The 13,056-nt window shown below is 41.0% G+C and overlaps 1 protein-coding gene across 9 annotated transcripts in view; it reads left to right on the plus strand.

The window, feature by feature from the left end:
- The window catches only part of LCOR (ligand dependent nuclear receptor corepressor), a 72,576-nt gene that overhangs the window by 20,404 nt on the left and 39,116 nt on the right, over positions 1 to 13,056 (plus strand). For 5 of the 9 annotated variants that reach the window (XM_052676671.1, XM_052676678.1, XM_052676680.1 and 2 more), the window contains exons 2-3: positions 7,000 to 7,065; positions 7,484 to 7,563. The exons of the other annotated variants lie outside the window; for them this stretch is intronic. In XM_052676671.1, the coding sequence (XP_052532631.1) occupies positions 7,000 to 7,065; positions 7,484 to 7,563 (146 nt within the window). The remainder of the gene's footprint in view (positions 1 to 6,999; positions 7,066 to 7,483; positions 7,564 to 13,056) is intronic. 9 annotated transcript variants of the gene reach the window in all.

Below are 13,056 nucleotides of genomic sequence, written 5' to 3' on the forward strand. Positions count from 1 at the left end.
TGAATTGAGGTAGATCTCAGAAAATAAAAGTGAGCAGTGTATGGTTTTTACTGAGTTGTATGGTTTTTACTGTAAGGTTTTTACTGAGTTGTATGCTGCCACTGAGAAAGCTGCCTTTACTTCAAGAGGAAATGGTAACTGGGTAGTTATCTTTCTGTGATGTCTGTGTGCTCTGCTTTATTTCCCAGAGTAATAAAATGCAAGTATGCACATGGAAACACTTCAGATTTATGCCCTGCCTTGGTGGTGAGTGGCGGTGGGGGAGACCAGGCTGTCTTTTAGTAAAGCTGGCAGTGTGCAGCTGACTTGGAAACCAAGAGCCCAGCACCCCGACCTGATCAACCAGCCAGATTAACGGTGCAGTATGTGCACAATGGAGGGTCTTCCCAGCCCTGCAAATCTATGTGGCAATTCAAACTCAGAGCAACTGCTGTAGCTTGAGGGTGGCGTTGAGACAGCCATGGTGAGAAATCTTCATCTTGTCTTGAATTCTGCATACCTTAATGTTATTCTTGGCTTGGTAACAAATCCCAGAAAACCCCATTGGGTAGGGGTCAGGAGATGATCCATGTTACGCCATTTGTGCTTTTGAGCAAGCTTTATAACTTATCCCTTCTGTTTATTTTATTGGGTTTTTCCTTTTCTGTTTTTCTTTTGTGAATGATTTTTCTCTTGCTGTGAGTGGTGAACTCTCTACCACTAACCGTGCTAATGTTGCATTCTAGAGAAGACCTATTTCAGTTTCTTGCACCACAAAACTGCTCAATAAGCAGTTTATTCTGCCTCTCAGAATAAGAGGGATGCTGCCTCTCCGTACAGCAAGAGGGATGCACCTTCTTTCAGGAGCATCTTTTAGGAGATCTGTCATGGCTCTTTCCTGTTGTGAAGACACGAGCTTTGTGGCTCTGTTGATGGATACGTAGCTGTCTTACTGCCATGCTTAGCTCATTAACTTTTAAAGGCCTTACTGCAAGTTTGATACTCCATCAGAGGAAATGCACTTAGACTTGATTCTCAAAAGAAAAGGAATTGCTTGAAAGGGATGCTTGAAGAGAAGAACAGGGCTGGCCTGCTGCAAATTCTTCAGAAAATCTTCAGTCCAGTGGTGGAACGAGAAGGAAGTCTGGCGGGATGGGTGGTCAGAAGCACTTGATATCAGCAGTATTTCTCTACTGCCTGAGAAGTTCTTTGTCCCTTTTTTTTTTTCCCCAGCTTCCTACTATGGTAAGGTAAAGTAACAGTGAAGGGCTGTTGGACAGAACACGAGCCTTGTTGGCTTCTTCATGAAGCTTACCTCCTGGAGACGCTGTTTTTCCATGGAAAATGTGTTAGGGCAGGAGGATTCTTCTTTTGAGCTTCAAGGGCCTCAGCCAATGATACTGCGTGCTTTGTTTTGTGTTCCCAAGGTCTTGTAGTAGAATTGGAGAGCTAAGTGTTGTCATACAGGGCTTGGTTGCACTCCTCCTTCTCGACAGTTCCTACCTAAGCGTCCTTCAGCAGGTTGTTCTTCTGTGTGCACATGTCTGTGTTCTTAGAGAACCAGGTTACTGGTGTTTAAGGTCCCTGGAAAGCCATTGTGTTTACAAAAGCATCTGTTGCCTTTGGAAGCAAGGATGTCTACAGTGAGTTCCCGAGAAGTGGAACTTCATTAACAAAAATGCAGAAATGTTGACTTAGAAAAACTAAAACATTTCAGCAGTTGTTCCCCAGGAAGCAGAGATAAAGTTGTTTTCACTCATAGTTTAATTTGACTCCATTCAGATAAAAAGATTTCTCATCATAGGTGAGAAATGTGAACGTTCCTTTATTCGAGCAGCAAAGCAACTTGAATAATTATATGTATGTCCTGAGACTTGGTGTATATTAATAACTGTCCTGTGACTTTTTTCCCCCTCCCTTGTTGCTTGGTCTTGCCTTTCTATTAAGATGCTTGTGACTGAAATGTTCGAGTTTAATAGATTTTTGTCCTAAAAGGGACAGAATTCCCGTGTTGCACATGGATTGTAGGGTTTTTTTTCTTTGAATTAATTTCTGCCTCAAATCCCATAGCTGTGGATAAATATATCCAGTCTTGACCAGAAAATCTTGGCACGAGAAATCCAATAAAAGCTTGATATGCTGGTAGTGACTGCTTCCTGCTCATTGATGAGATCCCAGATGTTATGAATGTAAGTAGAGGCAGAGTACAGAGGGAACGTTGGTGGTCAGCCTGTGCTTCCCAAGGAGCCACAGCCAGGGCCCTCACCCAGGGAAAGCGTTGTGCTGGTCGTGTGCTGGGTCTTGGTGTGCCGTGTAAAACTGAGGGTGCCTTACATCTGGCTGAGCTTGACCAGCTTTCAGTTTTAGCCACTGGATCTCATGATGACTTTCAGAAGCCATTTGCTCTTTTCTCTAGATTTGTTTTCTGGCTTCCTCTAGCTTTCCCCTTCCAAAGCAGTGTTTGATTGCGTTTACTTTGCTGAGCAGCCCAAGTGACCTGGCTCCTTTGCTATTTACTGCTCTTCCCATCTTTGTATCTCCTGCAGATTTCGTGACTGCTTTCTTCCAAGCTAGTGACCAAAATAGTGAATGGCATAGGGCCAAGGTTCGATACCTGATGGACCTCAGTGCAGTAATTTCCCATTGACATAACATTTCAGGAACTGTCACTTAATTTTAATCTATGTGTATTGGGCTGATTTTTATTTTTTGGTTGGTTACAGTCAAAATATTTGGTACCGTGCCAAAAATGTTTCACGTATTTGATAGCATTATAGCAAATCTGTTACTGCTAATCACACTTCCAGGTTTATAACATGAACATCAAATATTTTTCATGAGCCCACATTGGCTGACACCATTTCTACTGTTAACTCCTTAGTGAGCTGTTCTGTGGATCTTGAAAGCCTTTAGCAAGTTGAAACCTCAGTACCTGTGTGCTCAGTGTTTTGACATTTCAGAGGGATAACCATTTTTCCATTAAAAAAGCCAAACCAAAACAAACAAGCAAGCAAAGAAACAAAATCAACCACCCACCTCAATAGTATTTGAAGGCGTTTAACTGAGGAGTGTGAAATAACTGATAGGTTTTGTTGCTGAATAGTTCTGTGCCGTTCTATTGAAGGTTTATGTACCACCATATTCTTACGGACTTCTTAAAGCTAATATGCATAAATGCCTTCTTTTTGGCTTCATATTTGCTTACCTTAAATCCATGTGGATCTCTTTGCTCAGACCTTTGTAATGCTTCTGGGTTTTGACGTGTTCTCTACATTCCTCTGCTGCTCCTCCAGCCTGTTGACTGTGACTGTAAGAGAACAGAGGAGACAATTTATTTATTTTTAAGTAATACATTTCTTTTCTTGGACATCTTTAACAATGTAAGTAGTAGCAAACAGTAAAGACAAACTGTAGCCCTTTTATTTTCTTTACTGCTCTCAGATCTGGCTCCTGTTAAGTGGTTTATGCCTTACTGCTTTGACAAATTATGTGCATCTTATGTAGAGAGTATTAAATAACATGTTTAAGCTGTGCTGTTTCAAGAGGAAAAAAGCTTTGTTTGAGAAGAAAACTCATGACGACCGTGTCAGTGACAGCCCAGCAATGCACCCACACCTCCTGGCCGTCTCTGGCTTTTAAGGGGCAGAATGTGTGTCTGGTTAATCCGTGCAGCCAGTGAAGGCCTCTCCTTAATCATCAGCTTCTCCAGTAGCTTCTCTGGGAGCCTGGTAGCTTCTCAAGAGAGAGTCAATGGGACAACTCTCAGCTGTAAGGCAGAAGGCAGTGTGAAGCTCCAACTGGATCTCTTCAAGGCTTGAAGATAAGCTGTTGTGGTCTTAAACTGTGAGCCAGTAAGCTTCATTTAAAGTTTAAATTTGTGCCTTGAAGTATTTGGTTACAGGAGAGAGGATGAAAGTGTCAGAAAAGATGAAAATGAAGTAGTGAAATTTGACCATGCAGGAAACTGAATGCTCAACTTTTTCTCAGTTGGATTTTCTGTACATGTTGCTCTCAGATTGCAAATGGCACATCCATATTCTGATTGGTTTTTTTGTCAGAAGATATTTTAAAGAATAGAATTCCTCAAATACTGCTTTACTTTTAGAGCCAGTAATTGCCAAATTGTAAATAATGCATGTAATTATCTGTGAATTTAACAGCATATTCCACCTCTGCTTCAATACAAAGAGTTTTCTTTGTTCTCCTGGTTTTTTTTTTCTAATTTTTTTTTTTTAAATTTTGCCAACTCTCCATTTACTCCAAAGCCAACTAAGATGGAAAGCTTTTCTTTTTTTTAAAGCTTTGCTGATGTTTCATTTTTATAGAAAGTACATACATAATAAAAACTTTTACACAGGCACCCAAAATATGTTTTTCTTTTAGTGTGTCACTAGGAACATAAAGGTTAAAAGCGTGGCTGCTTTAATTACGGTGCTGGAAAGCGGAAGCCCCTAAAATATTGTTGTCTTTCCCCCTTTTGCCCTGGTGCCATTCAGCTGTCCTGCCCCTGTCCCACTGGCCCCGCTGGGAAGGTTGAGGCGCTGAAGTGCAGATGATGAAAACATCAAAACAGGAATTTAGCAGAGGCAGCCATGTTAATTTCTGTTCCACTTGAAATGCAGGAAAACATCGTCTGCCAAATGGACAATCGATGGGGAAAGAAATGTTCTTTTCAAGCTTCTAACAGTAGTGACAATGGAGAGAAAAATACTACAAAAAGTAGCAGCTCCTTTTTCAACATTTTGTTTTCGATGTATTATGCATGATGAACCACACAGAGTGCACAGTTGTTCTTTCGGAGCCCTGAGTGGCTGAGTATTGAGGCAGGGCTTGGATTGTCCTTACTGCATTGCACCTTGCGTTTGGGGGGAACAGGGCTTGGCTTCGTGGCAATTTCACCAGTCTTTAGTATAATTTTTGAATACATTCATGCTTCCCTTATTTGCCTTTTTTAATGTCAAGCATTGCACATAAGATGTTCTGCTGTTGCTATGCAACTGCTAAATCCAATATTTAATATTAATAAAAACCGAGTGGCATTAGCATCACTGAGAACAGTGGGCTAGCAAACTATGATTGTACAACATCCAAGCTGTAAAACTTGGCAGGGACTTCAGTGTGCGATTGCGTGCATGGCAAACTGTGGGGCATGAGTCACTGGCGGTTACTATTTTAAGAGTGGTGAGTTTGAGTGAAATTCTGAGCTCCCTTGGTTTTTATTTATTTATATATGCGTGCTATTTTGAACAGAAAGATGAGGCGTGAGGTTGGTTGGCTGTTTCATTTCAGGTACAAGTTCGGAGGGGTCGCTGCACGTGGAAGGGGCAGCGTTATAAACCTCTGCGTCAATTCCCTGATTCTCCTGTTTTTCTTCTAGGTCAGGTTGGTCGCCCTTTCCCACTGTTGCTGCCACTTCCCGAAGCCTGAGTTTGGCTTTTTTTGGAGGCAGTGCTTCTTCTCTGCCTGACAAGGTGCTGTTCAATGGGGTGGATAGTTTTTTGGCTTCTCCTTTTCCACCTTGTTTAGTAGTGGTACCTCCCCTTTTCTATTTACTCTTGACTATAATTTTACCATTGCTCTTTCACTTTTTTCTTTGTTTGTCCTCTGCTCAGTGCTTTCTGAGATGAGATTTTCAGTGTCAGCCTCTTAGAGTTGTTAGATGAAGGATGATTTTATGCTCAGGCAGTGCTTTGGCTGTTGAAGTCACATTGCAAACTACAAATTCCACAGGGTCTTGCATCTTGTGTGTAGTGACGTAAGAGCACCGAAAGTCTTGCTGACGCCCAGAGGAATGTGATGCTGCTTATCCCTTTATTTGGAGCCAAGACTGTTGTCTATAAAACAACCATTAGATCTATACACAGACTGAGTTACTTTATTATTGCTTTCTTTTTTTTTGCAGTGTAATAACTGATTTCCTTCATAGCTCGCAATCCTTTGAAGTGGTTTCTTAAAAGGGCATTTTCAGATAGTTTGTCTGTCCCCGATTCCCCCGTGCAAGTTTCTCTAAATTTAAGACTGTATTTTCATCTCTTAAGAAAATTCTTCTATTTCTTCTGCCGCTCTCATGCTCAGGCAAGTAGAAGTTACCCAGTTCTGTGCAAACTGTCCTTAAACCCGCAGTGCAAATGTATTGCAGGAGTAGGGAAGGAAGCACAGTAAGTGATAATCCTGGGCTTTGTGGCCATGGTGGAAATATGTTTTTATAAGGAGGTGGACTTGGTCTGTGCCACTCAAAATAATCCCTGTACTTTTCATTTCACTCCTGTTAACTTGACTTCTCCATAGTATTGGGTAGTTGATAGCTCTGTAGATTTTACTGCCAGCAGGAGTTTAGTGCAATATTGATTTAACGTTTCCAAATAATGGCAGTAATTTCAGTAAAGGCTTTCCCTCTTTTAGAATAAACTAAATTGGTTAGATTTATTTTAAGTGTGGCATCAATCATGGCATTGAAGTAAATCAGACTGTATTTTAGATGCAGATCTTTGACACGAGTGTGTTGGTGATTAGAATCTGAATCTCTTTTCTTTTAGTTTTCTCTCTTCAAACCTGTAACTGCAGAAAACATTGCTTACAGTATTTGTTGAAATGCAGGAAAGTAGCCAAATGCCACTCTGAGATGGAAGGATGTGTTATAATGTTATTTCTAATTGCAAAAGCATACCTTTCTTCTGCTTTGAGGCTTAAGCAAGATGATTTTTCCCAGTCGCAGTCACCTGGTGCTGTGAAGCACACTGTAGAACCTAAAACTTCCCATTTTCTTTTCAAAATGGCCTATTTCAGTGTCATAATGTTTTTTGTTTTTAACCCAGCTAAGTGCAGGAGTCAGTGGGCTCTAGATTCTGCTGTGGTTTGTCAATAGTTCAGTCATCACAATTGACCCATGCGTCTTGTAATGCTAAGAGAAAACACATTGAGCTCTGTTCTTGGAACAGATAAATATAGAACTGCTATTGTGAATATTCTTGTAGTGACGTCTTAATCTAGAAAGCTAACAATTCTTTTATTTGCTTTTAGGGTTTGAAAGTATTCTAGAAGGCCTGTTTGGACCTGGATTATTAAAAGATCTCAGTTTGTTTAAAGGTATTCAATCTCTATGTTTGTATCTTGTTCTGCATTTCTAATGACAGAAGCAGCCCCAGCTCTGCCTCTAGAAAATGTGTGTTACCGTGGTGATTTGTGCTTCTCCCCCTCCCCCAGGCAGTGCTCACAGTTAGTTTCATATTGGCTAAAATTACTAATGAGTGTGCGTTCATCTTTATGTAGCTGGGAGTGTATTTGGCAGTGCTCAGGAAAAAAAACACATATTTGTTGTGCATAGATAAAATGTATACAGTTTGGTAATCTGGGGATTTAGAAATATGGCTGAAATGAAGCTTGCATCCTCAGAATGCAGGCAAGAATGTTGTGAAACAGGTATTTAATTTGGCATTTCTCTTTTGGCTCCAGTTATGTCGTGGTTTATGAATATGAAGTAATCTGCTATTCCTCTGATTTACAGACTGTGAGCCTGAAGGTGTTTCTGATTGGTCTTTTGATGAAAATTGTCTTTTCTGCTGCCTGAGAAGAGAAAAAGTGAAGGTAACAATGCAGATGTGTGAAGCTCGTAGTTGTAGGGGAGGGACAAAGGGAGGGAGTTTGCTGCTCCTACTTAACTGAGCACAGAAAACCTGCAGCCACCTACACCTCTCCCCTCCTTTGTAAAAAGACTTTCTTAAATTAATACACATTAATGAAGAGACTTTTTCTCTGCAACTTTTGCTTTGTGGTACGTGATGAAGACTTTTTTCAGTATGTGTGTGTGTGTGTGTAGTGACTTCTTTTTTTAATTTGGTTTACGGGTTGTTTTGTGTTTTTCTTGTTTTTTGAGTTCTTTATAAAAGACCTGGTTGGGATCATGTAACTCTTCCCAAGGGAGCCAAACTGTGGCTTGTGTATGTTTACCACAGTCAGACACTGGGCTTATCTTCAGTATGGAAATGTGGTCCATTTTAACCACCTAGAGGCTTATTCCCTATCTCGGAATCTCTTTCCCTGTGGGCCATATCCTTTTATTAAAGGGCTTGTGTGTATGGCAGGTTTGCTATTGTGCTTGTTTATAACCATGTCACAGCCTAAATGTGGGCAGGTCAGCTTTGCCAACATTTTACACCTGTAGTTTGTTTTCTTAACCAGATTATAGCTGTGTATGAAACAAAGGTTACCACGCTGTACGTGATTGCTGCTCAGCCCGTGTGTTGAAATAGTGATTGCTCTATAGTGTAAGAAGGAAGGCTCATCTGTCTTGGGAAAACATCATTTCCTGGATCTCTTAACTGCTACTTCTTCCTGCACAATGTAACTGTAAGTGCAGAGGGGTTCTCTGTAGACCTGTGAATGAAACACAATCGCCCTTCCCTCTGCAGCAGCTAACGTATGACCTCATGGTTTGTTCATAAAGGAAGCACCTTCTTGTTAACAGGGGACTTGCCATGTTGCCAGTTTATGCTTATTTTTATATTACACTGTTTGTTGAAGCACTGGGAGGAGGATTAGAAATGCTTGCTTTTAGAATAGGCGTAGCACGTAGCACTTTGTTGAGGCTGACAGCAGGTAAGCTCTGTGTGTACTTATGCTGCTAGGAGTTCTGTCTTATTTGACTTACGTCACTTCATATAAAGACAAAATTCAGCATTGAGCATAATTCTAGGTAAGTTCAAGAATGAACTTTATGCTGTGGTCAGTCTGCTTGTAGGCTGGGAGAGTCTTATGATGTGTGGGTATATCTTCAGAAAGACTGCTACATCTCATCATCCTCATAGGCCCACAGTAACTAAGCTTCTGAAAATCCATTATTTAGGTGAAGACTGGGAACACCATATAGAGTGCAGATTAGATTTGCTCGTCTTATTCTCCTCCAACTTCTGCATAACCTTTTGGTCAAAAGCTGAGATGTCACTATTTATATTTTCAGTGCACTCTGCTAGGCTTTCTGTCACTGAGAACCAGTGATGTTTTTATGCTGGAAATAGCTGCTCCTCTGTTATACTGTGTGATGATTTTTAAATGGACAAAAGAAGGACGCAGATTTGGTCAGATCTGGTGTTGCTCTATGGGGCAGTTTTGGCGTTGGGTCTAAGGACGTTTTAGGATTGTGCACGTAAAATGATGCAGAATGCAGCAGGGGCATGCAGCATCATTTGCCAAAAGCATGAGGGGAAGGAGGTTATACGTCTTGATCTGCCCAGAGACAAATGTGAGTTAACAAAGGCTGCATTAGTGTCAGTCACAATGGGTTTGGGTAGAACAAGTTGTATCAATAAAACCTATATCTGTCGCTTTACATTTCAGTAGCCAAAAATGCTTCTTTAAACCCTTTTACTAACAGCCAGTTGATAAATAGAGGCAGCAGAGAGTGCTCCGTACATAGGCAATTTTGCTGTGTGTCCAAATATCACTGGCCTTTTGGGGGATGGAGGAGCAGGGAACAGAGGTGAAGCAGTCCATTCAAACCAGACTTGTGACCTCTGTTAATCCTGGTGATTCTTCTTGCACTGGGCCGAGAGATACCTGAGTCTGCTTTGGAGCACATGGACGTTTTTTGCTCTTTTCCTGCTCTCCCGCAGTGTTAACATTTCTGTTGTGCTGGTGGTGGTTGGGTTTTGATTTGTTTGTTTGTTTGTTTTTTGTGGGAAAGAGAGAGTGAAGAGTATGGCTCCTTTGAGACCTTGTGAGTGCTTTGTGTGTTAGCTGTGGTGATGGCAAGGTGGGAATGTCTCCTTTCCTTTGTGGGCATGCTAAGTTGCTGCCCTGCTGGTCATAGCTTATGTCATTAGCTTGCAATATGGAGATAAATGCAGCTCTCCTATGCAGATCTTCAGGTAGCATGAATTTGATGTAGTCATCATTTGAAATAAAGCCTGAGATCTCATTGTTACTCAGAAGTTGGTAACTCCATTTGATATTCAGCCAGATGATGAACAGGCTTCTGCTGGCGGCCTGATTTAAATTGGGAATGGTACCAATTTTATTGGAAATCTCTTCTATCCAACATTTGTCATTTGTGATGATAACTTTAACTCTTTCTTTTGAAGGAGTTGAAGGCTTAAGCTTCCAAAACTACTAAGACCTGTCTGTTCCTGTGTGTAATATGGTTGCAGTTGTGTTTTCTGTGCCTCAAATTCTGATCTGCTTTTTTGTTGTTGATGTGCTTCTTTTCAATTTGGAGTGTAAAGAACTGAGAGGAGGGGCTCATCTGGGTGTGTGCCTACATAATAGTGGGGACAGATTTAAAAGATGTGTCATTGATGGTGCAGCTGGGAGCAAGATAGCCACAGCCACGTAGTATTCTGTGTTCTGGGGCTGTGGCTGACACCTCTGTTGGTGAAATAATCAGACAGTGTAATCAGCTCTCACCTTTGGGTGATATGTAGGCACTTGTTCTAACAAGTTGAAAAATAATAAAAATGGTGGTTTTTTTTGTGGATTTGCTTGTAAGAAAGCTGTGTAACTCAGGAGGCAGGTGGCTGTGTTTAAGGAGACGTTGGTGCTGGACTGGAGGATGAGAGCTGGAGGCCTTGAGTAGTTTATTGGCTGAACCATTTGGGAAAGAAAACTGTCCTTATTCTTCCACCCCTTTCAGTGATGCTAATTCGTGCTTTTCCAAGCAATCAGATTCAATTACATGCATTCTTCAAAGGAGGGGAAGCCATCTGCTGAAGTATTCTGAAGAGATTAATTTATTTGTAGCAGTAGTTCTACTTGCAAATGCATGGAGTTTTTTTGCCAGCCAAAATACAAGATGGTATTTGATAGAGGGGTAGACTTGAGTGTGTTCACTGAAGAACGTCAGTAAAATACATACAAAGTTAGGAGCTAAAATCTCCGGTCCTATTTTTGCCCGTATCCAAAGGGTTGTATGCAATAACATCACACTTTGCAGATTAGAATGTTTTTCTTCCATCATAGAAAGCAAAATAACAATATCACAATTGTTTCACTTGTATGATCAGAGAGAATAATTAGTTAACTAAGAAACTGCTTCCAGATCATTAACACATGTACACTGACAGCATGAAAGACAGAGTTAGCAGCTCCAGCAGCACGCTCACAGCGAAAGGAAACAGATCATGTTCTGTGGGGCCCAACTCGGCGAGCTCCGTTTGGCTGATCTGCAAACGTGGTAATTCCCAGTTCCCTGTGGGCTTCATCCTTCATAGAGAAGACTCTACACGTGCTGTCCAAGCTTTTGCTTTTTTGTGGCTCTCTAACTTCTAACAGGTTGTAGTGCAGGTAAGCCCTGTCCATTCAGATGAGTTGAACTTTAAGTGTTTTTCTTAGTTGCAGTTAATTTTTCATTGCTTCTCATAAGAAAACCAACAGAGCTATCACTACAGAAGAAGTCAGTGGCTCTATCTGGAGTGTTTGTATCCAGTCAAATGGTCTTGGCTGTTATTTGCTAGCATGCAGAGCTCAAGCCTAGTTCAAGATCTTTATTATTTTTCTTTTTTGGTGAAAAGCTGGAGATAGGTAATGTCAAAAGCACCAGAGGTAAGGAAACTGGGGAAAGAATCCTTTAAGAAGAATTCAGTTAAGTATATTCCTTTGGAAGAAAATGGATTGTCTAAAGCTACCTAAAGAAATTTGTAAACATGGGTTTTGTTTTTCATTTAAAAAAAAAAAAAAAAAAAGCTGTGGGGGGGAGGAATGACACTAATCTCATTTGTTGGTGAGAGGAGAACAAGAAGGATAATACTCCTAAGCACATTAACTATTTCATAGATATATTTAAGCTAGAGAAATAGCAAGAGAGAAAACAACAGGGAGCGTATGCTGGAGTCTGATGCTGCTGGTGGCAGAGGGCTGAGCTGCTGCTTGGAGTGCCACAAAATAGCCTGGCTTCACTGTAAGGAGTTCAAGCAGCTCTGGGAAGAAGTTTGTAGGGTGCAGCGTGTGAGAGCCACACCAAAGTACTTTGAATTTTCAAGCAATGATTATGATTAGTCAGAACAGCAGCCTCTGATGGGGCGTCCGTTCAATGCATGTTTTGAATTCCATAAATTTGAGCTGTTACCTTGGAGAGTGAGGAGACAATGCCGTTTCTCACTAGGAAATCTTGCACTCACAGTAAGTGAAGGTTGTTCTTTAAAGTAGTCCAAGCACCTGAATTCATTGCTGATGCCAAACTGGGAGCAGTTGCAGGTGCTTCGAATGGCATGTTTGGAATTGAAACTTCAGGAATGGGACAGACCAAAACTTATTTTATCAGTCAGAAGTTACGGATAACTGAAAGGTGATAGCAGTGCAGAAGTGATAAGCTATTTTGGGAGATATAAGAATAGAGGCACGTCTTAATGTTGGGAGAGGGAATTCCTCTCTTGCCAGATAGTGATGCTGCAGGTTCAGGGAAGGGATGCTAGTGATGCATTGAGCCATGATTCCCATGTGAAGAGAAGCACAAAGAGAACAGAATGGGGTTATAAATATGGAGAAATGACATTTTAACCCCTAGGATTTCTGATCAATGCCGATTGGTTAATTAGCGTTAATCATTAAAGAAAAAAAATCCCCCCAAATCTCCAAACAAATGCGCAACAATGGAGAAAAACTTTTGGAAGTTGACACTGAATGATAATCACAATCAAATATTTACCATGGAAGTTTCCCCTGAGCAATTAACCTACTGCAAAGATTGCTGGAATCATTGTTACAGGCAGTGATAAGAAAACAACAGAAAAAAAGCAGTAAGCAGAGATCTTTCTGGTGAACTGTCTCATGAGGTCGGTACAGGAGTGCTTGGCTGTGTGGTACTTGCTGTGTGATGTCTCAGCTGTCAGAGATGATGGGAACCTGAGCAGCGCTTGATGGTGGATGGAGGTTGTCTTGATCTTTAAGCTTCTTCCAGAGTTGCAGCTCATTGGATCAGGCTGAGGGGATGATGTTTCCTTCAATTCTGAATTGTTTGTCCTTTGAATTGGAAGGAAGTTTTTTTGCAATGTGGTTTTTGTGGGATTTCAGCCAGAGGATGCTAATCAACTTCAGTTGATCTCATTTAGCCGGATCTCTGTGCATCAGGTTGCTTTTAAATAAAGCTTA

This window comes from Tympanuchus pallidicinctus, unplaced genomic scaffold, assembly GCF_026119805.1.
Source record: "Tympanuchus pallidicinctus isolate F22 unplaced genomic scaffold, pur_lepc_1.0 scaffold16, whole genome shotgun sequence".
Taxonomy (NCBI): Eukaryota; Metazoa; Chordata; class Aves; order Galliformes; family Phasianidae; genus Tympanuchus; species Tympanuchus pallidicinctus.